We start from the raw sequence: 27808 nt of genomic DNA, 5'->3' as shown, positions 1-27808 counted from the left end.
TGTAGTAAATTATTTTTTATTTATATTCATAAGTCCGTTGACACAAGAGTTTAACCATTTTTTTTTAGCACATTCATTATTATTATTATTTTTTTTCACCTGAGATAATATTTGAGCAAATACAATAATAAAGAACACTTGTCATTCTTTGAATTATGTAGGTATTGCACATTTTGTGAAGGGATTGCACTTTCAGGTGGCTAGCGGCAGCAATTACACTTCAAACATAATAATAAAAAAGAAAAAAAAAGAAATAAATATACCCTTTTCAATGGCGCGTGAAGCGGTCATAAAGCAAATTTCAAAACCCACCTAACTACAAAAAGAAAAGGAGAAAAGAAAGTCACACTAGTAAATCTCACTAAATAACAGCACAAATCATTCAAGTAAAAGGCTAAGTAAGGAGACAAATACAAAACTACTCTCAGGGATAGCATTGGCCGGGTGTGTCTTCACCCTGAAATACAAATGGTTTTAATAAAAAGGTAGTCGATGGGGGGGGAGGGGGGGGGGGGGGGGGGAGACGTGGCTCGGCAGTAATATGCAGGATTCCACCCCCATGAGCTGATAGCCAAAATGCACCAGACTATTAAGAGTAGTCATTAGAACATTTGAGCACCAATGGCAACTGGTAAAACAGCGAAAACTCAAAACTTCATTTAAAAAAAAAATGTTTTTTTTTTTTTTACCATTTACTAAGCGTTAATGTGTAAGTGCACTTTCACAGTTTTTTAATTCACAAATCAAGATTTAATAGCCTCCGTTCTGTCTGCACAAAAAGCCACAACAAACTTTAAAAGAAAAACAAAAACAGCTATATGATTCGCAGAGTCGAGCTCTTTGGAAAAACCTATTGGGGATGAATTACATTCCAGGTGAGGTGAGAGGCTGTCAGGCACGTGATAATTTGCAGCATTGTTGTAATACAGTAAAAATTCCCTTTTCTTTTAGTTGAGGTTGTAACACAACCACAATCAGAGCATAATTCTGAACAAAAACCGCCTTCACAGCATCCCAAATCCTTTGGAGTAAGTCATAGCTTTGAGAAGTCTTTCCCTCAACTTCTCTTTAGAGGAGTATTCCGGGAGCAGCAGTGCATTGAAGCAGGTGTGAGACGTTGGCAACCTGGAAGAAAGAGAAGGTCAATTAAAACCCATTTAGGCCTAGAATTATTGACTGCTTTAACCAGTGAAAAATAGCAGATATACAAGCTCACAGCGCGGCACTCGGTGCCGCGCTGCGAGCTTGTAGATCTGCTATTTTTGAAAAAGTCGTGAAAATGTGTGCAAATCTTTTAATATATGTATTTTTAAAGCAAAGGTCTCACGTAACTAAAATGTTGCTTCTGGGTGGTCCCTGGAACTAAATATGTTGAATGGGGGTCCGTGGCCAAATAAATATCATTTTGGGGGTCCTTCACATGAAAAAGTTTGAGAACCACTGACATAGTAGTCTCTCAAGAACAGACTAACTGAGCTCCATTTAAGTGAAAAGGACCTTTTCTTTGACGATGGCTGGCCAGATTGCTGACATAGAAACATAGGTTTTTCAAAAAACCTTATAAGGATTCAAAAGACACTTATAGAATCGTGTCAAAATTCAAATTTTCACGATTTTTCCAAAATAGCAGATCTACAAGCTCACAGCGCGGCACTCGGTGCCGCGCTGTGAGCTTGTATATCTGCTATTTTTCAATAGTTAAAGCATAAAATAATGAAGGAGTAGACCCGATCCAACACAGTGGCACAGACGCTGAGAGAGCAACAGCTGAAATGGCACCTGAATCCTTTTCTTTTAGAACAGGGGTCGGCAACCCAAAATGTTGAAAGAGCCATATTGGACCAAAAAACCCCAAAACAAATCTGTCTGGAGCCGCAAAAAATTATAAAAGCCTTATATATCGTCGTTGTCGGGTGGAAACCGTGTTTGTCCAAAACTTCGTATTGTATTTATCATTTTAAAAAATGAACTAAACTTGTGAAAACGCCGATCTACAAGCACACAACGCCTCGCACTGCGAGGCGTTGTGTGCTTGTAGATCTGCTGTTTTCACTACTTTTGTGCGTCAGTCTTGTATGATGAAACAGGGCTTTACTTTGTGAAAAAAAAAAAACATAAAAATGTGAAACTTGGAGATAACAAGGTTTCTGCCTGACAGTGACGATAAAAAAAACATTAAAACAAAAAATACATTTTTTCCCCCCATCTTTTTTCCATTTTCATACATCTTTGAAAAAGCTCCAGGGAGCCACTAGGGTGGCGCTAAAGAGCCGCATGCGGCTCTAGAGCCACGGGTTGCTGACCCCCATTTTAGAACTAAAGTTATTTTCAGCCACGGAGTGGTGAATCGATTTCTACATAAAATCAGTTTATTGTGGCATTATGTAAAAATTTCAAGTTGCCTTTGAGCTATTTACAACTTCACCAAATTATGTGAATGCTCATCTCTGTTCCATGTTATAATAAAACAGAGTTATGTTTATAACCAAATGACATTATCGTAATGTTGTACTGTACTTCATCACCTAAATGTAAAACATGTTCTGATTGATTGATTGAAAACTTTATTAGAAGTTTGCATAGAAAAAAGTACAGTTTCATGACGGTACAGTCAACTAAAAGGAGATCCTAGGAAAGCACTTGGCTTATTTACACAGGAAACCATTGAAGTATCTCATATAACATTGAATGACAGACAGATAGAACACAGTACTATGCAGTAGATCTGGTCAGGAGATAAACGAATTTAACCCTTAAGCCCTATTAAAAAATATTGAGAGATTATGAGATCTACAAGCTCAAAACGTGTCGCTTCCCAAAGCATTGTGAGTGTGTTTGATATGCTATAGAGTAGACCAGTGGTTCCCAAACTTTTTAGCTCAAGACCCAAAAGGGAAAATAGACGTTTGCCTGGGACCCAAACTAGTGGAAACAGCCGAGCTATTTTTACTACTTATTATTTATTTGTATTCATGGTATTTCTTAGATGTGTTTGTTTTAAAATGTATACAATAATGAATTATTTAAATAATTCTATAGAAAACTATCTTTTGAAATGTATTATCTTTTTTGAAATGTAGGAAAAGAAAATGGGATTTTTTTTACTTGAGTCGTGACCCGTGAAAATCGGTCCACGACCCATAAATGGGTCCGGGTCCACAGTTTGGGAACCAGTGCAATAGACACATTCACAGAGCGCTGCCGTGTAGGCAAGCGGTGCCGCTTGATACGACGAAAAAGATTCATCGCAGATTAATCAATGCATTGAAACAATAATCACTAGATCAGGGGTCTTCAATGTTTTCAGGCCAAGGACCCCTTAGTTGAGATGAAGCAGGGACCCCCACAACCGTATAGATTCCAAATAGTTTCATAGTTTGACAGCACAATCATCAGTGTATTTTGGATTCATGTCAATTTGCGTTTTCAGATATTTAACCACTTGAACCGCAAATCCGCAATACTTAATAACCTTGACCTCTTACTCTGTACTTAGTATGCTCTTTTTCCACTCTACACCAAAGCTCTTTGCCAAAAATAGCCGATCTACAAGCTCACAACGCCTCGCAGTGCGAGGCGTTGTGAGCTTGTAGATCTGCTATTTTTGGCTAAAGTTCTCAGAATATGGACGCTATGGTTCAAGTGGTAAAAAAGGAGAAAAAAATGTTTCTATCACTAAAAGATTTGGAGGGCCCCCTGTCTGTAGTAACTCTGAGGACCCCCTAGGGGTCCCGGAACCCCTGTTGAAGACCCTTGCACTAGATTAACCGATTATTAAACAACAAATGTTTTTTGTACATGTTGCTCTTAACGCTTCCAGTGCCAGCCCCTAGATGGCGCCATAGAATGCCAGACTTTCTCCCATAGGGGACTGCATTAGCATCCGGGGGCTCACGTTGCAGTGACGCGCGACTGCGCGTGCTCACGTTCGTGTACGTCATGGAAAGGTTCCGGATGATAATGCTAACAGAATAGCTATTCCCATTTTGTCATTTTAAAGATCATTTTTCGGCGATTTCGCCGTAAATAAACCTCGCGCCACATCCCTAAAAACACAATCCAGAGATATGGCCCTTCAAAGATGTGGTGTTTCATTGGATTCGGCGGCGATTCGCGGCTACGTTCGCGGCTCACGGCCGGCATGGCTTCCCCAGGATTTGGACCACTGGATTTTAAATTAAGGCTCAGGCTTCAGAAGGCCTCGGATCATTTTATTCATTTCATTAAAAAAGCCGAACTAATTCGGGATCGGCACACTGGACTACGTTCCGGAAGCGGCGCTGAACATTCGGTGAACATTGGGGGTCTCAAAAATGTATTTTAAACCATTTTTAATGGAATATATCGTCGGACCATGTAAAATGGCTAGCTGGCTAGCGTAGGACGAGCCAGGACCACCCACGGCTCTACAAGCAGCTCAGGGTAAGTCAATTAATAAAAAAAAAATTGTATTGGATTGAAATAAAGCCGAACTAGTTCGGGATCGGCACTCAACAAGTTAAATGCCGTTTATGTAATCATACCTGTCTGTGTCTGAGCCGTTCTTGGCGATGATCATTTTTAACTTGCCCAGGCCACCCACGGGTGCTCTGTCTGTGCCAGTGGTGAACTGAAGGAACAATCTCTTCTGCTCCTCTCCAAAAGAATGAATCGTCTCCCAGAAATCCCTGCGTGCAGACAATAAAGGACAACAATGAGAATCAACGTCGGTATTCTGTTAGTACTGTGATAATACACATATTTAGATGGATCGGTGCCCTTTGCAATGAGTAAAGACACAAAAGGAAGATGAAACTAATTTACTTGATAACTTGACAGTCTTTGTTATAACCGCCGTCATACTCTGTTGTTTTTTGAAGTGCGTGAAAGTCCAGATTCTGGGGGGAAAGGGAATACATTTTCGATTACACAGTGAGACAAATAGCAGCTGCAGAAAAACATGACACAATACATTCATCCCTAAGTGTTTTCTTACCCTGCTTCCGCAGATAAGCAGCTCAACTTCCTCGGGTCTAAACAAGTACTTCAGCGGAGACTCGTTTGTGACCATGAGGAAACCCTTTTTGAAGGCCCTGAATTGCCTCTCCACGCTCTTGTTCAGAACGTACTCTGCATACAGGTCCACAAACTCCTGAGAGAGACAGAGGCAAAGAAAAGAAAACACCACTTTAGAGCTTAGTGGTTCTCAAACGTCTTCATGTCACAGCCCTGAACCATGCTGTATGGCAGTGGTTCTCAACCTTTTCAGGCCGCGACCCCCAAAATAATCATGTTTTAACCCCACCCTGACGAGCACTAAGAGGCATTACATTTTGTATAACACGGTTCTATTGTGAAAATAGCAGATCTACATGCTCACAATGTAGATTGTCTATTTTCACAGTTCTGCCTCTAATATTTGACAATTTGGGCAATGTGTCATTTGTCATTTTAGAGGTATTAAAAAGTCCATAAATTGTCACTTTAGGAATGTGTAGATACCCTCTATAGTCTATACACTTAAACTTTATGTTGGTTTGTTTACTGTTGAGTGAGAAAATAATGTTGCACATTAAGTAAATCGCCTGGGGTCTGGACCCCACTTTAAGAACCACTGCTTTAGACTAGTGGTTCTCAACCTTTTTTAGGACACGACCCCCAAAATAATCATAATTTTAACTGGGGACCTTTTATTTTCTTGCCTCTAATATTTGACAATTTGTCATTTTAGAGGTGTTAAAAAGTCCTTTAGAAATGTGCATATACCCTCTGTACACTTAAACTTTATGTTGGTTTGTTTACTGTTGAGAAGTTAATCATCTGGGGACCCCCAAAATAATTTGGGGATAATAGTGTTCTCAACCTACAGGTTGAGAAGCACTGCTTTAGACATAATAGTAGAGCAGTGTTTTCACACAGTCACAGTGGGACCTCCTGAAGAGGTCAGGGACAACGGGCAACCTTGACCGAGGAATACTGTGCTATATACAGTATTTCATGGACTTCATGAACAACAACAACAACCACATGAGTGTGGTACCAGTGAGAAACCAGCTGAGACGAGTGCCTGCAGCAGATCAATGTTGGTTCATCCCTACACAGGGTTCCCACACATCTTTACCAATTCATTTACAAAACTTTTCCAGAATATTTAACAGGACTATATAACAATAATTCAGCTCAATAACGAGTCGCTTACGCCTATGTGCAATGCCCAAAGACAGGTAGTGTATGCCAGTGGTTCTCAACCTTTTCAGGCTGTGACCCCCAAAATAATCATATGTGAACTGGGGAACCCGGCACCCTGACGAGCACTAAGAGTAGAGGAATGTTGTATAACACGGTTTTATTGTGAAAATAGCCGATCTACATGCTCACAACGCCTCGCGTTGCGAGGCGTTGTGAGCATGTAGATCTGCTATTTTCACAATTTCTGCCTCTAATATTTGACAATTTGGCCAATGTTTAATTTAGTCATTTCAGAGGTATTAACAAAATCAATAACCAAAGACAATGCATAGCTATTCTTTCCAGGACCTTCCAGGACCCTTGATCAATTCCAAAACTTTTCCAATTCATGGGTTCAATTTGTAGTCCTACAGTATAGGCCGTGTTGAGGACCAATACAGGTGTTTCACTTGTCTGATTGGCATAGAATTAATGTTCTACATCAATCAGAACACCTGTGTTGGTCCTCAATATGGCCGCTGTAGGACTACAAATTGAACCCATGAAGACTGGAAAAATATTTTTCTAATTTCAAAATATTTCCAGGAATTTCATGACCGTGGGAACCCTGCCTACAGGTGCTGCATAATAGTTCTGAAGTGCTGAACAGTCACTGGGTCAATATATTCCATTACATGCACTTATGTTATGTAACGCCTCTCATCAAGAGGTCGTGGGCACAGTACAGTAACCGTTGGGTGAACAGCAGTGGTATTTGTTGTGTTGTTTGGCAGCATTTACATCATAAAACAAGGAAAAATAAAATCACATGTATGATCTAAGAGACAGACAGCAGACTGTGTGTTATAGATTCTGACCATTTCTAACATGTTTAAACCTGGGCATAAGAATTGTGACAAAGTTGTCTTGAAGGGTATTCCAGTTTCTGAGGCTTGTGTTCCGTGGCCCCAATAGACGCAACTGTAAAGCCTTGTCTAGCTGTGTTGAATCCCTACAATGAAGCTATCATAAGCGATAGGCATGATGGCATGAAAAGTATGCCATGTTCCTTTAAAGGCCAACTTTAGTTTTTTACAACAAGGGTTCATATTTTAGATTGTAATTAAAGAATATAAAAGATGTGTTAAAATTATTTCATTTACTTCTTTCTATTGTTTTTTTTTAGAGATTCTTATTTCAGTGGTTGGGGGCATGTGTACAAGTGGCTAAATATGTCATTTTACACAGAATAAGCCCATTCCCAAGATACAACGCAACCTTTCATGGTTAGAAGTGTTACTGTAAATAGCAATAAAGAAACTAATGGCTTATTGTGTCTAAAAATACATATTTAGCCACTTGTACGCATGCCCCCAAGCGTACGCATGCCCCGCATTTTAGCACGGTAAACGCGATAAAACAATAGAACGAAGCAAATGAAAACATTTTAACACTCACTTTTTCTTTTCTCTAATTGCAATCTAAAATATGAACCCTTGTTGTAAAAAAACAAAGTTGTCCTTTAACCCTCTAAGGCCCAAATATAGAAATACTTGAAATAAAAAATTGAAAAAAATCAGATGGTGTTGTAGGAGTCCTAATAAGAGGAAAATGTAATGTTTTTTTCAAAAAAAAGTTTTTGTAAGGTTTTATAGCCATAAATCATAAATCATAAATCATGCTCTAATTTACATATGGGAGATATTTGTCACAATAATAACATATGTACATGTTCTAGACATTCTAATGATCACCAAAAAAAAAAATCACCAAAAAAATAGTACAGCCATTTTACTTATGTTTTTGTGAGGAATAGCTTCCATGAAAAAGTGAGATGTTGTTCGTCAAAACTCTGGAATGTCAGCGGGTGTGGCGAGTGTGAATGTCAGCTCCTGTGGGGGGTATTTATATGCAAATATTGTGGCCAATGGCATTGTAATACTAAACAATAGAATCCAATGGTGATGTTTAGGTGGTAGGGGGAGCTAAAATAAAATGATTTAAACCTTTTTTTGGATAAAATACAAATGTTGTAATATTACAACAGTGGGCCTTAGAGGGTTAAGCAAGTTCAAATGGCCCAACTGTCAAATATTCTGTCACACAGCCATTGCATTTGCATGTGTGAGCTTTGGGAAGGTTGTGACCCATCAACATCACTGGAAGCATTTCAGTGCAGAATGTCTCGCTGATAAAATGTTCCCGGCCACATGAGCAAGTGCACAACATAGCCCTATCAGCCCATGTCTAAGGTTGTATAGGGTCACTTAGTCGTGTAGCGTGCCTCTCCCCAGCTACTGGAGAGTTGGTGACGTTGTACTGAAGTGACTCCAGATAACACGAGGACAAAATAAAACATTTCAGGCTATTACGCTTATCTCAGTGTGTTTCCTTTCCTTCAAGGCAGTACCCCAGTACTCTAGAGCAGTGATTCTAAACCACTTTAATATCACATGACTCTTATCTGATATGTTCTTTGATCCAGAAGTACTTTACCGTCTATGTAATGTAGGTATAAAGATAACAATGTAATATAATCTAAATCTAAATCTCAGATCAAATGCCTGGTTACGCTGTGTAGTACCTGCATTTACATCTGAGGTAGGCAAAAAAAAGCCTCTCTTTTTTTGGCCCCTGGTCATGGAATGACCTTCAGTCCAGACTCAAATTGGCTTTGTTAATTCCTTTGAGAAGTTTTAAGAGAATCACTCTAGACAGATCTACAAACACTTGCACTTGTTCAGACCTGTAATAATTGCTCTGTAGATCTCTTCCTTATTGGGTACATTGTGCACACTGTGCGTGTATTGCTACCTGAGAAATGTAAACTAGTTTTTTATTTAGTGTACATTTTGTATTTTTGGAGTTGTTCTTAGGTAGCTGTTTGTGTATCATGGATGTTCTATTTTTGTTGTTGATGTCTTGTATGTAAAGCAAGGATCGTGTAATTTTTTATTTCTGCCTCTTGGCCAGGTCACACTCGTAAAAGAGATTATGTCTCAATGTGTTTTTAAGGTTAAATAAAAAACCCCATCAAAGACCCCTGGTTTGAGAACCATTGTACAGCTGAAATCCTACTGAGATCTATTGAAACACACATTTATCATTAAATTACAGACAAGCTACAATCTAATATGTAGTGTTGGTGGACGTGAGACCTTGGGTAAAGGTATGCAACGCGGTTTCTAAATATGGCCCATGGCTTATGTCAGGTCATCTACCCACCCGCCACTCGCTGTACCGAGAGAGTTGTCCTACTGGAAACATGACAATGAGTTCAGTACTGCCTTCACCTGTCTATTCTCCTTAGTAACTGGCAGCGCATCTCCCTCTTCTTTCAAGTCATATGTGACTGGATTTCCAAACAGGTCCATCTGTGATATTTGGAAGGTGAGCATCATGTCCTCCTCAACGTTGCCGTCATACTCCAGCAACCCCTTCAGACTCTGGTAGAGAACCTGCAATAGGAAACAAAGAGGCTTGAAAGGCTCCTGGCCGCCTTCTTTAAAAAAACTTCTAAAAGTGATAGATTTGGCCAAATGTTATCGTGTGATCACTAGTCATCAAATCTGAGAGGTTACAGTATGCAGCTATTTTAGCTATTTGTGAAATAAAGCTTAAGTGGTTAAGTAGAACCGACAACATTTTGCAAAATGCTTACTAAAACATGGAGACATCACCAACCTTGTAACCTTCGCATGTACTGCAAGAGCTCATTTGGTTAATCTGACTATTGGTGTGATATAGTGACAGATAGAAGTCATGTCTTCCCTGCCACATTTGTATATCTGTGAAAATTTTGATTTTGCTGCCTTGACAAGATGATACCACAAACCTAGCATAGTCATACAGTTATTGTTAGTTATATTTAGAATGCATTCCGGAACACAGGAATGACAATGTGACTTTCACTGTGAATCATTATGTTACTGTACTGGATGAGAATCATTATGTTACTATTAGGGATGCACCGATATATCGGCCACACATCGGTATCGCCGATGTTTGCCGTTGGCTAATAAAGCTGACATTAACCGATGGCAGTAGCCGATATTTATCTGCTGTTGATAAGCATACATTTTGTGCTGGCTATGTTGGTGTTTTGGTTATTTGCAGCCTAAGAGAGTAAATATTCTGAACAGTTATTTCTTATAATGTTCACTTATGTGTTTCCCTGGCCCAAAAGGGGAAATGATACACCAAAAACTAAATAAACAAATATCAGTACCAGTATCGGCTATCGGCTAAATTGTTATTTTAAACATCGGTATCGGCCAAGAATTTCCATATCGGTGCATCCCTAGTTACTATACTGGATGAGAATCATTATGTTACTATACTGGATGAGAATCATTATGTTACTATACTGGATGAGAATCATTATGTTACTATACTGGATGAGAATCATTATGTTACTATACTGGATGAGAATCGTTATGTTACTATACTGGATGAGAATCATCATGTTACTATACTGGATGAGAATCGTTGTTACTATACTGGATGAGAATCATTATGTTACTATACTGGATGAGAATCATTATGTTACTATATTGGATGAGAATCATTATGTTACTATATTGGATGAGAATCATTATGTTACTATATTGGATGAGAATCATTATGTTACTGTACTGGATGAGAATCATTATGTTACTATACTGGATGAGAATCATTATGTTACTATATTGGATGAGAATCATTATGTTACTATATTGGATGAGAATCATTATGTTACTATATTGGATGAGAATCATTATGTTACTATATTGGATGAGAATCATTATGTTACTGTACTGGATGAGAATCATTATGTTACTATATTGGATGAGAATCATTATGTTACTATACTGGATGAGAATCATTATGTTACTATACTGGATGAGAATCATTATGTTACTATATTGGATGAGAATCATTATGTTACTGTACTGGATGAGAATCATTATGTTACTATACTGGATGAGAATCGTTGTTACTATACTGGATGAGAATCATTATGTTACTATACTGGATGAGAATCATTATGTTACTATATTGGATGAGAATCATTATGTTACTATATTGGATGAGAATCATTATGTTACTATATTGGATGAGAATCATTATGTTACTGTACTGGATGAGAATCATTATGTTACTATACTGGATGAGAATCATTATGTTACTATATTGGATGAGAATCATTATGTTACTATATTGGATGAGAATCATTATGTTACTATATTGGATGAGAATCATTATGTTACTGTACTGGATGAGAATCATTATGTTACTATATTGGATGAGAATCATTATGTTACTATACTGGATGAGAATCATTGTTACTATACTGGATGAGAATCATTATGTTACTATATTGGATGAGAATCATTATGTTACTGTACTGGATGAGAATCATTATGTTACTATATTGGATGAGAATCATTATGTTACTATACTGGATGAGAATCATTATGTTACTATACTGGATGAGAATCATTATGTTACTATACTGGATGAGAATCATCATGTTACTGTAATGGATGAGAATCATTATGTTACTATACTGGATGGGAATCATTATGTTACTATACTGGATGAGAATGAGAATCATTATGTTACTATACTGGATGAGAATCATTATGTTACTATACTGGATGAGAATCATTATGTTACTATACTGGATGAGAATCATTATGTTACTATACTGGATGAGAATCATTATGTTACTATACTGGATGAGAATGAGAATCATTATGTTACTATACTGGATGAGAATCATTATGTTACTATACTGGATGAGAATCATTATGTTACTATACTGGATGAGAATCATCATGTTACTATACTGGATGAGAATCATCATGTTACTATACTGGATGAGAATGAGAATCATTATGTTACTATACTGGATGAGAATCATTATGTTACTATACTGGATGAGAATGAGAATCATTATGTTACTATACTGGATGAGAATCATTATGTTACTATACTGGATGAGAATCATTATGTTACTATACTGGATGAGATCATGAGAATCATTATGTTACTATACTGGATGAGAATCATTATGTTACTATATTGGATGATAATCATTATGTTACTGTACTGGATGAGAATCATTATGTTACTATACTGGATGAGAATCATTATGTTACTATACTGGATGAGAATCATTATGTTACTATACTGGATGAGAATCATTATGTTACTATACTGGATGAGAATCATTATGTTACTATACTGGATGAGAATCTGCCAGATCCACGAAGGTTCCCTTCTTGCCCATGAGCTTCCGGTAGACAACCATAGGGAAATGTACGTCCAGGATGCAGTTATTGTAAATGGCGAGTCCCAGGACTATGCCAATGAGGGTGTACTGGGCTTCAATTTCCAGCGAGGTCGAATTAAACCAAAAAAGCTTTGTGGCATCGTCATAAGTGAACATCCCTGTTGAGGAAATGGAATGCCATGAAAAACAAAACAATGATACAATGAGAGGTGGTCATACATTAAGCAGGCCGCGTCGACGGAAACACCTACCGATGTCCGGATTGAAGATTTCCTGTAGAACCAACTGGAAGAACTCCTTTGAAACGCCTCCCTCGTCGACGCCTTGCTCGCCCTCGAATTCGACAAACAGCTGTTTCTTCAGGTCCGAGGGGTTCTCCATGGAGATCATCTCCAACTGAAACACAAAGCAAAGGATTGTTTATATCGTCATTGTCGGGCAGAAACCTCGTATCTCCAAGTTTCAATTCTTTTCGCAAAGCAAAGCCCTGCTTCATCATACAAGACCGTCGCACAAAAGTAGTGAAAACAGCAGATCTACAAGCACACAACGCCTCGCGGTGCAAGGCGTTGTGTGCTTGTAGATCTGCTGTTTTCACTGGTTTAAATCATTTTTAAAATGATAAATACAAAACAAACGGTTTTGGACATACAAGGTTTCCACCCGACAACAACGATCTACTGTACCTCATCAAACAACCATGTCATACAACCAAAGTAGTCATTCAACGTAGTTTGAATTAACCTTAAGAAGTAATCACCTCAGATTTAGTTTTTTCTTTTTATTATTGTATGGATACTGTATGAATGTGACTGTAAAAGTGAATTTATATATTTTCCAATACATTATTGTTTAAAAAGAAAATAAGTAATCATTGAGTGAGAAATACTGGTCGGACTGCATTTCTATCACCGTTACTTACTCTGACGAGGGCATCGTCGATGATGTGATCCCTGCGCACCTTGAGCTTCAGGTAGGGGTTGGGCTGCTGGCCCTGGACCATGCTGTAGAGCGCGGTGATGCGGCGCTCGCTGTACATCCTGATCCTGTTGTCGTAGTACAGGCCCTGGTTCTTGGTGATGGCGTTGAGGATGAAGGGGCAGCTCTGGAAGGAGAACTTGGCCTCGGAGTCCACCTTGAAGTAGGGGTGGGCGACATGGAAACAATACAATGTCACAATATCTTTTCCAAGCTGTATCACGATACACAGTCTTAATATGTCCAGGATTAGGATGTCCAGGATTAGGATGTCCATAATTACAACACCAGAGGCAGCGCCACAGATCACGTTCAACCCAGAGTCACCTCAAAGAAAGGGTCAAACTCGTTCTTCTGCTATACCACAAAAATGTGGAACGCCTTACCGAAGGCCTTAAAGGAGTGTGGATCACTAGCATCCTTCGAAAAACCACCTACAGGCAGCAGCCGTTCGCAACAAACATAGCCCATAGTTTTCCCCTTTTTTTCCTGACTATATCTACTGCATAGTACTGTGTTCTATCCGTCTGTCATTCAATGTTATATGAGATACTTAAATGGTTTCCTATGGAAATAAGCTTAGTCTTTTCTAGGATCTCCTTTTAGTAGACCTTGTACCAGTGAACTGTACTGTCATGAAACTGTACTTTTTCCTACGCAAACTTCTTCTAATAAAGTCTTCAATCAATCAATCAATCAATCAATCAATCAATGATTCTTTTTTATGTTTTTTTTTTTTATGGTTCTTTTTCAAGTTACTTAACAGTACAACAACCTACAGTACAAGGTAACAAAAACTAAAAGAAAAAGGAGTAACAGACCATTTAGACCAGTGGTCCTGAAAGTGGGGTCCAGGGATTCTCTGGGTTCCTTTTGGGAGGTCTAAATTTGACCCTTACAAGTATGTAACTGTGACAGTATACAAATGAAACCAAATGGACTCTTACAGGTCCATTTGGTTTCATTTGTAAACTGTCAGAGTTAAGAGGAGACCTTGACATTTTAAAGTTTGAGAACTACTGATTTAGACCAAAATGCAGGTTTAAATGAAATCTGCAATGAATCTCTGAATTAACAATTCAACAGGATTTTCTATAAGGCGCCCTCATTGTACCACGATATATACGATATCTCTGAAAAGGCATATCGTGGGGACATTGTATCGTCTCAACGATATTCATCACCATATCTAGGGCTTCACGATTATGACATTTTACATGACGATCTACAAGCTTACAACGCGTCGCATCGCGACGCATTGTGAGCTTGTAGATCTGCTATTTCCACTATTTTTTAAATGTTTGAACATATATAAACATTTTTCAACTTGTAAACGATTATGACGATTATCACAAAATAATTGCGATTATGTCAAATAATTGCGATTAGACGATTAAGTAATAATTGAGACAGCCCTAACCATATCGCACCACCCCTACCTTGAAGAAGGTGAAGTCCTTGTCCATCTCCACCACCTCGTTGACCGGCTCGTTGACAAAGTCCTGGAAGGGGACGAGGGGCCTCCTGCTGTCCACGCTGCGGACGCCCAGCTCCTTCTCCAGGTAGTCGACCAGCGGGCCCCTCCTGTAGATCCTCTCCTCCCCCAGCAGCTCCTGTAGCGTCAGCTCCTCGTTCTCCTGGTCCTCGTCTTCCTCCTCGTTGTGCTCCACGTCCAGCTCTCCTCCCAGGATGCTGGCGTAGTAGACCAGCTTCAAGCACTTGGTGGCGGCCACCACGGTCTCGTCGTCGTTGACCAGATTGTCACTGTCGTAGTCGTTGCTGACGACCGTGAATGTGATGAGCTGCTGGAAGGTCTCCATCAGGTGACGGAGCCGCTCGGCGCCGTACCGAGACCACAGGCGCGACAGCTTGGCGAGCGCCGCCACCGGCAGCTTGCACATGGCCTTGCAGAAGAGCGGCATGGCCATCTCCAGGTACTCGGGGCTGTGGAGGTTGACGTTCTCCATCATGATGACAAAGATGTTGATGTAGTGGGGGTTCGCCTCGTACGCGTCGAGGTAGTCCAGGTCCAGCTCCAGGTTTCGGGAGAGGTAAACCAGCGCATTGACCAGGGCTGCCTCTAGCTGATCGTTGGCCAGGAGCTTGTCGTACATCCTCCTCACCGCCTCGAGGTCTACCGACACTTCGTCGGGGCCGAGCCTTCGTGCGGCTCCGTCCTCGTCCGCGGCAGAGGAGGCGCCAGCGCTCTCCTCCTCGAGGCCTTCCGTTGGGGGGTGCTCAGCCTTCCTAAAGCTCTTTGTCAGGGCGTCCGCGTTGGAGAAGACCCTGCCAATAACACGTACGAGAGTGGCGTGGTTTCCTTCCCCTTCGCAGAAACTCTCGATGAGGCTTAAGTTGTTCTCTGTCAGATAATGAACATCTGCACAAGAAGAGAATTGAAATGATGAACCAAAAACAGGTTTTACATATGTGTCCAAACAATTTGGAGTGAAATCCTTGTTTACCTGCAAAGTCCTCTCTGTTGGGAAAGAGATCCTTGTCGTTCATCTCACTGCTTAGGTTAGCGGCGACTTCGTTGGCACTGCTGTCAGGGTGGGCATCATCAGGTTCACTCTTGGAAGAGTTGGGATCACAGAGTTTTGCGTCAATCTTATAAAGCTCAAGCGCTCTGACAGCTGCCGCATTTTTATCCACGGGTTGAAAATTGCTGCATGATGCGCAAAACTCATTCGTGCACTCGACATTTCCACAGCCGTCTGTTAACTGCCGAAAGTAGCGCTCGATTAGATGCTTTGCAGCCGCTCTCTTCCTGCACAAGGATTTTAAGAACAGGATTCTCTGATTACCAAGACAAAAGCACACAATCATATATTGTGCAATGCAAACACGAGCTCACCAAAGGCATGTTACATTAGAGAATACAACAATAAGACAAATGCAATTGTACTATGGTCTGACATTTAGGATGTTCTGTACTAAGCTTTCACTCGAGGAAAAGTGTGAATGAATGTTCCAAGACAGAACATGTGCCTCGGGGGGTAGAGATGGGATTTATGGCTCTTTGAAGTGAGCCGGATCCGTTCCTTTCAAAGAGCCGTTCAAAAGACTGGCTCATTTGAGTTACTATAGTTACTTTGTAGATTTTGATTATAATTACAAATAACTTCAACCCTATATACTTTTATTTCTGACACACATAGGTTACATACCTGCCATTTGAAAATAGCCGATCTACAAGCTCACAATGCGTCGCAAGTAGATCTGCTATCTAATGATTTTTCTAAATTGTATTCATTGGAAAACCTGTGAAACAGGACATTCTGCATAATGACTACTATACTATTGGTACTTTGTAGACTACTTTAATTAGATTTTGATACCAATAAGTTTGTATTTTTACTCATTCCAAACTTTTACTTGTGGCAGAGTATTTCCACATTGATTGCAGTAGGCTATTGATATGTTTTTTTCCCCACCACTGTTCATTAGAAAGGAACGGCTCCCTACTGCGAACCGGATCCAATCGTTAATTTCAAAGAGCCGTTCAAAAGACTCGATTCGTTCGCGAACGTCCCATCTCTACTCAGGGGGTGCAAAGGTGAAGACAAGGATAACTGGCTGCATGCTTGTGCAGTCCAAATCGTATGAACTTACATTCGGCTTGGTTCAGATTTCCGTGTCGTAGGCCACTTTACAGTCCTCTGAAAGCAAAGCAAAATGTCACTTACACTAGCATATAATGAATCTAAATGGTGAGTCCAACATTATATATGATGATGCAAATTGCCAGTCAAGGCTTGGTCCTTCATGTAGAAAAATAAAAATGATAATTTCACATTGGTTCCACACCGGGCTTCAGTCTCCTTATCATGCAGCCTACTTAGAAACATCAGGGTTCAAATCCCATCACATGGTCTGTTTTTTGTCAAAGCTTTCTTTTTCGGAGTGGCTTTCATTATATTAACTAGCAAAACGCCCACATGGGCGCGTGCACGCATCCGCCTGGGTGACTGCAGACTACTGGCGCTTTGGCATGGGATCAACATTGACCAAAAAAGTCCACAGACCTGGTTCAGCTGGTTGGTTGTTTAAGTTGGACAAAATGTGGCCATACTTTCCCAAATATGGAGATGACTATATGGGCATAAATCATTAATATAATAACAATGATTATTCATCGTGTATTTTTAAATTAAATTACTACAGTACAGGTAGTTTATTTGTCATTCAAAACTTGCTGTTACAAAAAAGTTGTTACAATTAATCAATAGAACATGTACTGTTTAAATGTTATAATTCAATAGAACAGGTACTACCAGGCCTGGAATTTCGTCATTTTAGGGGAAGGGCCACTTGGCCTTTGGTGTTGTTCATCTTTTGAGGGCACAAAGGCAGAATGCCACTATGCCAGGTCAGGAAGGCCATCGAATGAAACAAGATTTTAGTCCATTGAAATAATTAATTGAATTTAAGGGTTAGGGATGATAACTTAATCTGCAGTGAAATAGATAAATGATGGTATTTACAGGTGCATGCTCAGCCCTGCACCAATCAAAGTCACTGGATTGATTTAAAGATGGGGACTCAGGGGAGTTAAGATTTCAGAATCTCAACAAAAGACACATGACAAGAAAGAGAGATAGGAGAAAGTGGTACAGTCAGCTGGGGCATTAAGGCCACTGTGGCCTCAGGTCATGCCATTGGTTTGAGGGGCACAAGGCCAAACTGAGGGGCAACAGGGGCCATGGCCTTCATGGCCTCCATGAAATTCCTGCCCTGGGTACTACGTTTTAAATGTTGTTACTATGCTATGAACCAATAGAACAGAATGTAGCCTACTATGTTTAAATGTTGTTACTATGCTATGAACCAATAGAACAGAATGTACTATGTTTAAATGTTGTTGCAATGAAGCAATAGAGTAACTAAGAACATTTACTCAAATACTGTACTTGTACAACTTTGAGGTAATATACTTTACTTGAGTATTTCCAATACCTTTACTTCTACTCCACTACATCTCAGTGGCACATCTTTTACTTTTTACTTCACTACAATGATTTAAAAACTTTAGTTACTAGTTACTTTGTGATTATTATTAACATACATTAACCACTTCAAGCCGGCCATTTGAAAATAGCAGATCTACCAGCTTACGATGCGTAGTGAGGCGACACATTGTGAGCTTGTAGATCTGCTATTTTCGAAAGATTTGTATACATTTGAAAAATTGAAATGGGACATTCTGCACAATGAGTACATTTGTTACATTAACATTTTTTTTACTTTTGGCAACTCATTACATTTTTAATTCCGGACTTTTACTTGTAACAGACATATTTCTACATTGCAGTATTGATACTTTTACCTAAGTAAGAAATGTGAGCACTTTTTTCCCCCACCACTGACAACATGTGTGTTTAAATTAAAATTGTGGAAATAGCAGATCTACGACGTGTTGTGAGCTTGTAGATATGCTATTTCCACTGTACTTTTTTAAGCATAAAGTTGTCAAATATGTCAGTAATGTCTTTGTATATTTAGGTTATGTGTCATATCTGCCATCCTGTGGAAATAAGCTTAGTCTTTTCTAGGATCTCCTTTTAGTAGACCTTGTACCAGTGAACTGTACCGTCATGAAACTGTACCTTTTCCTATATGCAAACTTCTAATAAAGTCTTCAATCAATCAATCAATCAATCAATCAATCAATCAATCAATCAATCAATGTGCAACTTCAAAGCCTAAAAGCCAAACAGAAATGTAATTGTCAACGACAAAAAACACAATTAAATCGTTAATCGCAATTATTTTAGTGACAATTAATCGTCATGTAAAATATCATAATCGTGACAGCCCTAGGGAGAACGTGGTGTTGCAACCAGACTGACAGCTAGCTGAGACCCCCGCGGGGACCAAAGTGAGCGAGCAGAAAACGAATCACTAAATCTTTAGATTCCAGCTTTCAGCATTCAAAATATGCTAAAACAACCATGCGATACATAGGCAAATTGGATGGGCATTGTTTAACTGAGTGTATAATCAATCAATCAGTTCAGACTGACCTGTGATTTCAACTGGGGTTGTTGTCCTTATGTGACTGTGCAAAAAAAATCACTTCTTCTTACAGCTGTTGCTGCTATGGATATATTAGTTTTGGATTACTTTCTACGTCCGGAGTCTAAAATAATATGTTTCTATACACTCTACAGACGTTATGGATTGTAATAGCCTAGTGATCAGACAGATTTGGTTGATAAGTGAGTCAAATAATTTCCTCTACCATTTTGTCAACAACACTGACTGTGTCATCTATCCCAGCATGCCGCGCGCCGCGAGGTTGTAAAAAAAATAAAAATAAATCACAAGTTCAAGAAGGAAGAGCCTGCGATCCCATAGCCCCGGAGGTACAGTCACGCCGGCTGCGATTGGCTTAGGTGTTAGATCCCATAGCCCAGAGGAGACAGTCACTGCGCTGCGATTGGCTAGTTGGTTGGTTGTCAGGGAAACTAGTGTCTCTAAGCAACTGGTTCCCAAGCAGTGGGTCGGGACCCATTTGTGGGTCACAGACCAATTTTTATGGGTCACGACTAGAGTAAAAATCCCATTTTCTTTTCCTACAAAAAAGAAAGAAAAAAAAGAAAAGAAAAGAGAAAGAGAGAGAATATGTGTGTATACACACACACACACACACACACACACACACACACACACACACACACACACACACACACACACACACACACACACACACACACACACACACACACACACACATGTTGTAGTGAAAAGTTAGATAGTCATGCAGTTATCAACACAAAATATAAATAAAGAAGCAACAAAAAAATGAGCACTAGCAGTGACAGGAGGTGCAGTTGATTCTGAAGAGGTGTGTTAAAAAAACCTTTTAAACTGGAGGAATGATTTACTACATATTGATCTATGCCAAGGGTCTTCAACAGGGGGTCCGGGACCCGTAGGGCGTAGGGGGTCCTCAGAGTTACTACAGGGGGGCCCACAAATCTTTTCTGGTAGGATTTATTTTTTAAATTAACCACATGAACCCTGGCATCCCTATTCGGAGGGGAATATTAGCTGCAAATAGCAGGTCTACAAGCTCACATTGCATATCTGCTATTTTCAGCAAAGAGGTTTGGTGTACAGTAGACCTGTAGAAGGAAAAACAAGAAAACAACAGAGCCAACGGTCACTTTTACCAATTAGGCCTATTGAGGGTTTAGGTCAGTGTTTCCCAACCACTGTGCCTGGGGACCTTTGGTGTGCCCCTGAGAACACAACACGGTGGTGTCAAATGAAGCTATATCAATGGAAAAAGTTCAATCTGACTGCAACACAATGTTGTAGTGGGGGTCCCTGCTTCATGCCTTCATCTCTCCCTCAGCTATGGGCCCTCAGTGGGGGTCCCTGCTTCATGCCTTCATCTCTCCCTCAGCTATGGGCCCTCAGTGGGGGTCCCTGCTTCATGCCTTCATCTCTCCCTCAGCTATTGGGCCCTCAGCGATGGGAACCGTGAGGTCCCAGTTCCATCCCAGGCTCCTCCAGAGATAGTGTCGAAGTGTCCTTGAGCAAGACTCTGAACCCATAATTGCTGTGCAGGTTGGTGTCTTGCATGGTTTCCTCCGCCATCGTGCGTGTGTGTGTGTGTGTGTGTGTGTGTGTGTGTGTGTGTGTGTGTGTGTGTGTGTGTGTGTGTGCGTGCGTGCGTGCGTGCGTGCGTGCGTGTGTGTGTGTGTGTGTGTGTGTGTGTGTGTGTGTGTGTGTGTGAATGGGTGAATGTAATGCACAATCTATCTATGTAAAGCGCTTTTGATAAAAAGTGCTATGCACCATTTACCATTTATCTTGAAAAGGTCCCATCACATCTTCTGCAGTCATCCACTCTTTTGCTGCACCGTAAAATCAATGAGTTAATTCAAGAAGGTGTAACTTTGAGGGTGTTCAAATGTGATCAAATGGACCCTTAGGCCTATATGGGTCCATTGGGTAACATTTAGACACTCTCATTCAGAGTTAAATTGGACGAGCTGTGTGCATTTTCAGAGCAATGTTGTTTTTGACAGCACATTTTGATTTAGTTTTAGTCATGGTCTTTTGAATAAAATGTCATTTAGTTTTAGTCATAATTTAGTCCCCTGAAAAGTATTAGTTTTAGTCTAATTTTAGTCGACTAAATATCATACGCTTTTTAGGCGACCTACGCGATCTACAAGCTCACAACGCTGTGACGCGTTGTGAGCTTGTAGATCGGCTATTTTCAGCACGCAACACCTGAGAGCAACCAAACATAAAATGACTCTCTTCTCCACCAGTCCCTCCCTTGCAACACGCAACGTTTTAGTCTAGTTTTTATTTTGTTTGACGAAATTGTCAATATATTTAGTCTTAGTTTTAGTCATCACAGCTTAGTTTTTATTTAGTTTTTATTTTGTTTTTGTCAGTGAAAAAAACGCAGTCGACAAACATTTTTCGTAATTTAGTCGACAAAATCAACACTGCTTTGAGGGTGTACAAATGTGACCAAATGGACCCTTATAGGCCTATGGTTCCATTCGGTTCCATTTGGACACTCTGAGTTAAATTCAGAGTTAAATTGGACGAGCTGTTTGCATTTTCAGAGCATGTTTATTTTAATGATCGATCAATCAATTGTGTTCCAGCATGGATCCTACTTTATGTTTCCTGTTTATCTACACAAAGAAAACTAATGTGATCAGAAGTCATTCATACAGTACTTGGTCTTATGCAATATCAAAAAATGAAGCAGGACTGGTCAGGTTTTTGATATGCTGTGTGTAGCCTATGCTTTTCTTCCTTAAAATCCATATCTTACATCTGCATTGATTCTGAATACCAGCTAGAGGTTCATTGGTTTGATTTATTTCCAAAGTCCTAGTGCCTCTAGTATACATAACATACAGGCACGTTTCCTGAATGCATTATACCCCCTCTATCACCCTCTTTCCTGAATAAACATACATATAAATACCTTAAAACGAGTTATAAATCAACTAAATCTCTTTGTTATGGTGTTCATGAGATTCATGAGTGAGAGCCCCAAGTTATAGCTGCATTCAAAATGAGGCTGTCTATTATGTGCAGTTGTTTACTTGGGTTTTGTTTCTGTCTAGCTGTGAAATAGGGCTGCAACTATCGATAATATTGTTAGTGATTATTCTATCAATCGTGGGTTTTCGAGTAGTCGGATAATCGAGAAGCGCATTTTGTTCCTCCATTTAGCAATGAATCGATTATCCACTTAAGTTTTATTGTATACTCTGTCACAGGGGCGTCACACCAGATTCTGGGCCCTGGGTACAAGGATTCACTGTGGGCCCCCCATGAATGTTAACTATTGAAAAATAGCAGATATACAAGCTCACAGCGCGGCACCGAGTGCCGCGCTGCGAGCTTGTAGATCTGCTATTTTTGAAAAATCATGGAAATGTGTGCAAGAAACCTATGTCAAGGACCCCCAAGATGATATGTATTTGGCCACGGACCCCCATCTCAAAATATTTAGTTCCAGGGACCCCCAGAAGCAAAATGTTAGTTAGAAATGTTCGCTTAAAAAATACATGTATTCAAAGATTTTCACACATTTTCACAACTTTTCAAAAATAGCAGATCTACAAGCTCGCAGCGCGGCACTCAGTGCCGCGCTGTGAGCTTGTATATCTGCTATTTTTCAATAGATAAAGTTACTAGGGCCCCTCCACCTTGGGCCCTAGTAACTCAGTCCCACTTTCCTACCCCTTGTGACGCCCCTGCTCTGTCACACATGAATGGTGTCATGCAAAAATAGCAGATGCAACACATTGTGAGCTTGAAGATCAGCAATTTTTCCAGCTTTTTGCCTATTATGACAAAACTAGGGATAGATTATGATTGATTATTTCATAAAATGATAGATTGTTTTATCAATCGATGAAATCAATTAGTTCTATTAACGGTTGCACCCCTGCTGTGAAAAGATATGTAGCCTATAAGCCCTCTGCAAAACAGCAAGTAGAATATTTGAAGAGGCTTATGAGGTTGCACTGTATTATTTCAGAAACTAATGCCATTCCTGTCTGCAATTGCTGTAGGCCAAATAGACAGCCCAGTCAGATTCATAACCTTTAAATCAGATTCGTAAACCATAAATCACAACACTGGCATAATATAGCGGGAAGTCAGAACCTTGGCAACTCGCCGTGCAATAGGGCCTTGTAAACAGGGGTGTCAAAAGGGGGAGGAAAGTGGGACTGAGTCACTAGGGCCCAAGGTGGAGGGGCCTTAATTATGTTATACTTTAGCTATTGAAAAATGGCAGAGCTACAAGCTCACAGCTTGTCGATCTGCTTCTTTTGAAAAGTTGTGAAAATGTGTGCAAATCTTTGAATATATGTATTTTTTAAGCGAACATTTGTAACTCAAATTTTGCTTCTGGGGGGTCCCTGGAACTAAATATTTTGAGATCGGTGTCCGTGGCCAAATACATATCATTTTGGGGGTCCTTCACATGAAAAAGTTAGAGCACCACTGACATAGAAACATCGTTTTTTCAAAAAACCTTAGAAGGATTTGAAATATCCAAAGACTTGCACACATATTCACGATTCTTAAAAAATAGCAGATCTACAAGCTCGCAGCGCGGCACTCGGTGCCGCGCTGTGAGCTTGTATATCTGCTATTTTTCAATAGTTAAAGCACAAAACAACGCAGTGAATCCTTTTACCCAGGGCCCAGAATATGGTGCGACACCCCTGCTTGTAAATTATGCATTATCTAATCCATGTGCATTTCTCCCATGGCGCTGGAGAATGTTTGTAATTCTGTAAGCGTGCGAGCTGGAGATAGAGTCTTACCCCTAGTGTGACATTTTGTTTCTGTAGACACCAGTCCAATCTGTCACACTAAGCAGGCACCGCCACTTAATCTTACACTGTCCGTTATGCCAGGGGTTATGACGAATTCAACGTGTGTTTGTGTTAACCACATTAAAGGGGCCACACCATGCTTTTAAAAATATATATTTTATATAACATATTGGTCCATAATACGGTTTTATACAGGTTTTAGCCTAAACAACCACTCAGATATTGAAATTCCATGTTATGTCTCTAATTCCAAGCCATTTCAGATGCAAGACCAAAATGCCCTTTGTTGGCAACGGGGCGCTGTCTTTGGGCTAAAATTGGAACGATACAGAGATGATACCATGGCACCATGCTAATCTTCTCTGTATCGTTCCAATTTTAGCATGGCACCATGCTAATCTTCTCTGTTTCAATTTTTTTAGTTACCACTTTACTTCATGGTTCCACCTCATAAATAGTACCGCCCCCTTCTCGAGGGGGCCCAATAAGAAATGAGCCCATTGCCTACCTAGGCTGTGGGAAGATTTCAAAAGAGTACCGTTCAGACACGCCCATTCAGAAAATCACTGGAATGAAAGGCAAGGCTTATAGTTAATGAATTGGGTTTTTTGGGGCTGGAAGAGAGACTGGGAAGACCAAAAAACAAGAAAAGACGGAAAAAAAAAGAAAAAAAATGAAATTCATGGTGTAGTCCCTTTAAGAATGTCAAAACAGTTCACCAAAAATCTTCCTACTGTACATAAAAAAAGAAGAAAAAAATCATAATAGCCTATAAGAACATTCATGGTGTAATAACATTCTGGACAGGTTCCTAGCTACAGTACATCTATGCTTATTTAGTTACCACTGAGGAATTTATTATGAGATCATGAGATCAGTTTCACATGCACGATTCTGTGCGTGATGAATGGACATGATGTGAAGCATTTTCATCTATACTGAATCACACTGACTGCTCTGAACACTCATTTAAACTGCATGCAGTTATCCACTATGAACACTGGGAGTCTCTACAATCACACAGAGCATCAAGTCCACTGGTAAAATTAATTATCAGGTACCTCCCCCGACGTTTACATTGGATGTGGATTGTGGATAGTGTTCCCCATCTCATAGTATAGTCCCTTCCTTTTGTTTGACCGCTTCAAAAATATGAGAATTTATTGTGGTAATGGACTAATGTCATAAAAAAGAAGGGGTGATATTGTTGTAATATCACCTCAATATAGGTGAATTCTCAAAACCTAGCTGCATGTAGTTTTGTTTACAGCAGCATACTGTAAAAACACAGTATCATAAGTTGACATGCTAACCACCTGGCACTAACTGGACTGACAACAGCTTTGACAGATTTGCATGGTGTAGAAAAGTGCTTTGAGTTAAAGCTTTTACTGCTAGTCTCTGTTATGAAATACTATATATACACTGGTGGACAGGTGTGTGTGTGTGTGTGTGTGTGTGTGTGTGTGTGTGTGTGCATGCGTGCGTGCGTGTGCGTGCGTGTGTGTGTGCGTGTGCACAGTACAGGGGCAGAGAAGTGTCCATGCACAAACTTGAGATGCCCCCCAAAATAGCTTGATTATTTAAGGAATGTTTAAAAATACTCTGGGAGACAGACAGAGGCCACTGGAACTTGTGAAACTACAGCCTCTCTCTGTTCTTTGCCCACATTTCCTTAACCAAGTGCAATAGCTGTTGTCAAATATCGTCGTTGTCGGGTGAAAACCTTGTATGTCCAAAACCATTCGTTTTGTATTTATCATCTAAAAAATGTATTAAACTAGTGAAAACAGCCGATCTACAAGCTCTTCAAGTTGTAGATCAGCTATTTTCGGCGTGCCACTCATACGTCATAGGCCTATATCAGTGTATAAACTAGAAGCAGTGCTCTTCCGAGCACAGGTCTCCACCAGGCCAGGCGTCCTGGGCTGGTGGTGCTATAATAGGCCAATGTAAAAAGGGTGGCATGTGTTCTTCACCAATCTTAGACCTTTCATGGTGCCATCATAAGGCTGATTTGAACATTTTCCAATGTAATTTCTTCCTTGGCCTTTTGCGAATGTGCGTGCACAATTTCATTACAATTGCACGCTGTGTTTGATTTGAGGCATTTTGTTCGAAACGGATCAATCCTGCAAAGTTTGGAGGCCAATCTTAGCCAATCAGGATGGAATATTTAATATGGGACAGATCTGTCTTGATCATATGACTGTAGAGATACTGTGTACTGATTTGTGTTAATTTTGGGTAAAATTTGAAGGAGTAAAGTCCAAAAATGTGTCTTACATAAGTCGGCCTCCTGGTGGCGCTATAAAAGGCTGATGTGAAAAATGCAAGGAAAGGGTTTTTCCTTGGCCTCTAGGGAGTGCGCTTACAAAGTTTGAAACTGAACGGTGGAGTTATAGGAAAAAACACGAATCAGCCTGTTATAGCGCCACCATGAGGCTGATTTCAAAAATTTGAAGTGGCATTTCTTCCTCTGCCTAGTGGGAACGTGTGTGCGCGATTTCATGTTAATTGCACTCTGCGTTTGTGATTTGAGGCATTTTGTCCAAAATGGAAAAATCGTACAAACTTTGAAAGCCAATCTCAGCCAATCAGGATGGAATATGGACAATCAGACAGATCCGTGTAGATCACATGACTGTAGAGATACTGTCTACCGATTTGCGTGATTTTTGGACAAAATCTGTAGGAGTAGTGTACAGAAATGTGTTTTGCAAACATCGGCCTCATGGTGGTGCTAGAACAGGGCCATTTGAAAAATGTGGGGCAGAGGTTCTGAATTGGCATCCAGGGAGTGTGTGTGCTCATTTTGGCAGCGACCGGGCCAACGGCGCCGGAGATTAGCTGGTAACAAACTCGGAGGATGGACGGACGCACGGACGGACAGGGGCGAAAACATACTCTCCCCCTGCCTTCGGCTGGTGGAGACAATGAAGAGGCATATGGTTACCAAAACGGTTTAATTCATGAATAAGTGACACCAATGTTACAATGCAGAATGTTGTAAAATGTCCATGCATTGGCACAAGAGCCATGAATATAATATCTCAGCACTTTTTGTTGCAGTTATGTAGGCTATGTTTATTAACTGGGGCAAAATGATCACAAAATACCAATGCACGGATACATATAAGCAGTTCCATCCCATCGGGAGAGCCAGCATCTAGTCAGCCTCGGCTTTAGCTTACATTCACAGGAACAAGTCTCATCATTTCCTTTTTTACAGCACAAAGGCTGCTCCCCGTGAACCTCCTTGCTCAGGCAGTGTAATGTTTGAATTATTCAAATGGACTGAGAGCAGGGATTTTACAGCCTCCGATTCAGGTAAATGGACCCCATGTTATACAGTAAGCCCTGGTCCTTTTGAACGCTACCGGTAAGCAGGGGCGTCAATTGGGTATGGCAGGGGTATGCAGCTGTCCAGGGGGGAACATAAAAGTTACTTTTAAATATAAATCCATGAATGTCTCTTTGTCTATCTGTTCTGGTTATTATGTTGTTAAATTACAGTAAATTAACTACAAGTGCAACATTTTACAAAATGGTCACTTTAACAAGG

The 27808-nt window shown here is 40.1% G+C and overlaps 1 protein-coding gene across 3 annotated transcripts; it reads right to left on the bottom strand.

Annotated features, from left to right (window-relative positions):
- LOC308282851 (ubiquitin-protein ligase E3A-like) lies at positions 1-19671 on the bottom strand. Of its 3 annotated transcripts, none has more exons than XM_080723237.1 (12): positions 19429-19671; positions 17018-17064; positions 15868-16172; positions 14842-15782; positions 13347-13559; positions 12676-12820; positions 12377-12582; positions 9441-9605; positions 4976-5131; positions 4804-4877; positions 4524-4667; positions 1-1125 (listed from the first exon to the last, which is right to left on the bottom strand). In XM_080723237.1, coding segments are annotated over exons 2-12 (2472 nt in total). In that variant the 5' UTR covers positions 17020-17064; positions 19429-19671; the 3' UTR covers positions 1-1004. The 3 variants fall into 3 exon arrangements, with proteins under 3 accessions (XP_080579363.1, XP_080579364.1, XP_080579365.1); XM_080723238.1 differs by lacking the exon at positions 19429-19671 and adding an exon at positions 19012-19051 and having other exon boundaries at positions 17018-17062; XM_080723239.1 differs by lacking the exon at positions 1-1125 and adding an exon at positions 3734-3804 and having other exon boundaries at positions 4496-4667.
- Positions 19672-27808: the final 8137 nt, after the last annotated feature.

Source organism: Nannobrachium achirus (assembly GCF_963921795.1).
Source record: "Nannobrachium achirus genome assembly, chromosome: 1".
NCBI classification, from domain to species: Eukaryota; Metazoa; Chordata; class Actinopteri; order Myctophiformes; family Myctophidae; genus Nannobrachium; species Nannobrachium achirus.
This window is presented reverse-complemented; position numbering and strand designations above follow the sequence as displayed.

What these genes read in the sequence shown, in the direction of transcription:
- LOC308282851 (XM_080723237.1), bottom strand. An exon ending in ATCTGGCAGATTCTCATCCA is followed by an intron (nt 9,606 to 12,376) that starts GTATAGTAACAT and finishes TTCCTATTGCAG; the next exon opens with GTTCTCTACCAGAGTCTGAA. An exon ending in TTACTAAGGAGAATAGACAG is followed by an intron (nt 5,132 to 9,440) that starts GTGAAGGCAGTA and finishes TGTCTCTCTCAG; the next exon opens with GAGTTTGTGGACCTGTATGC.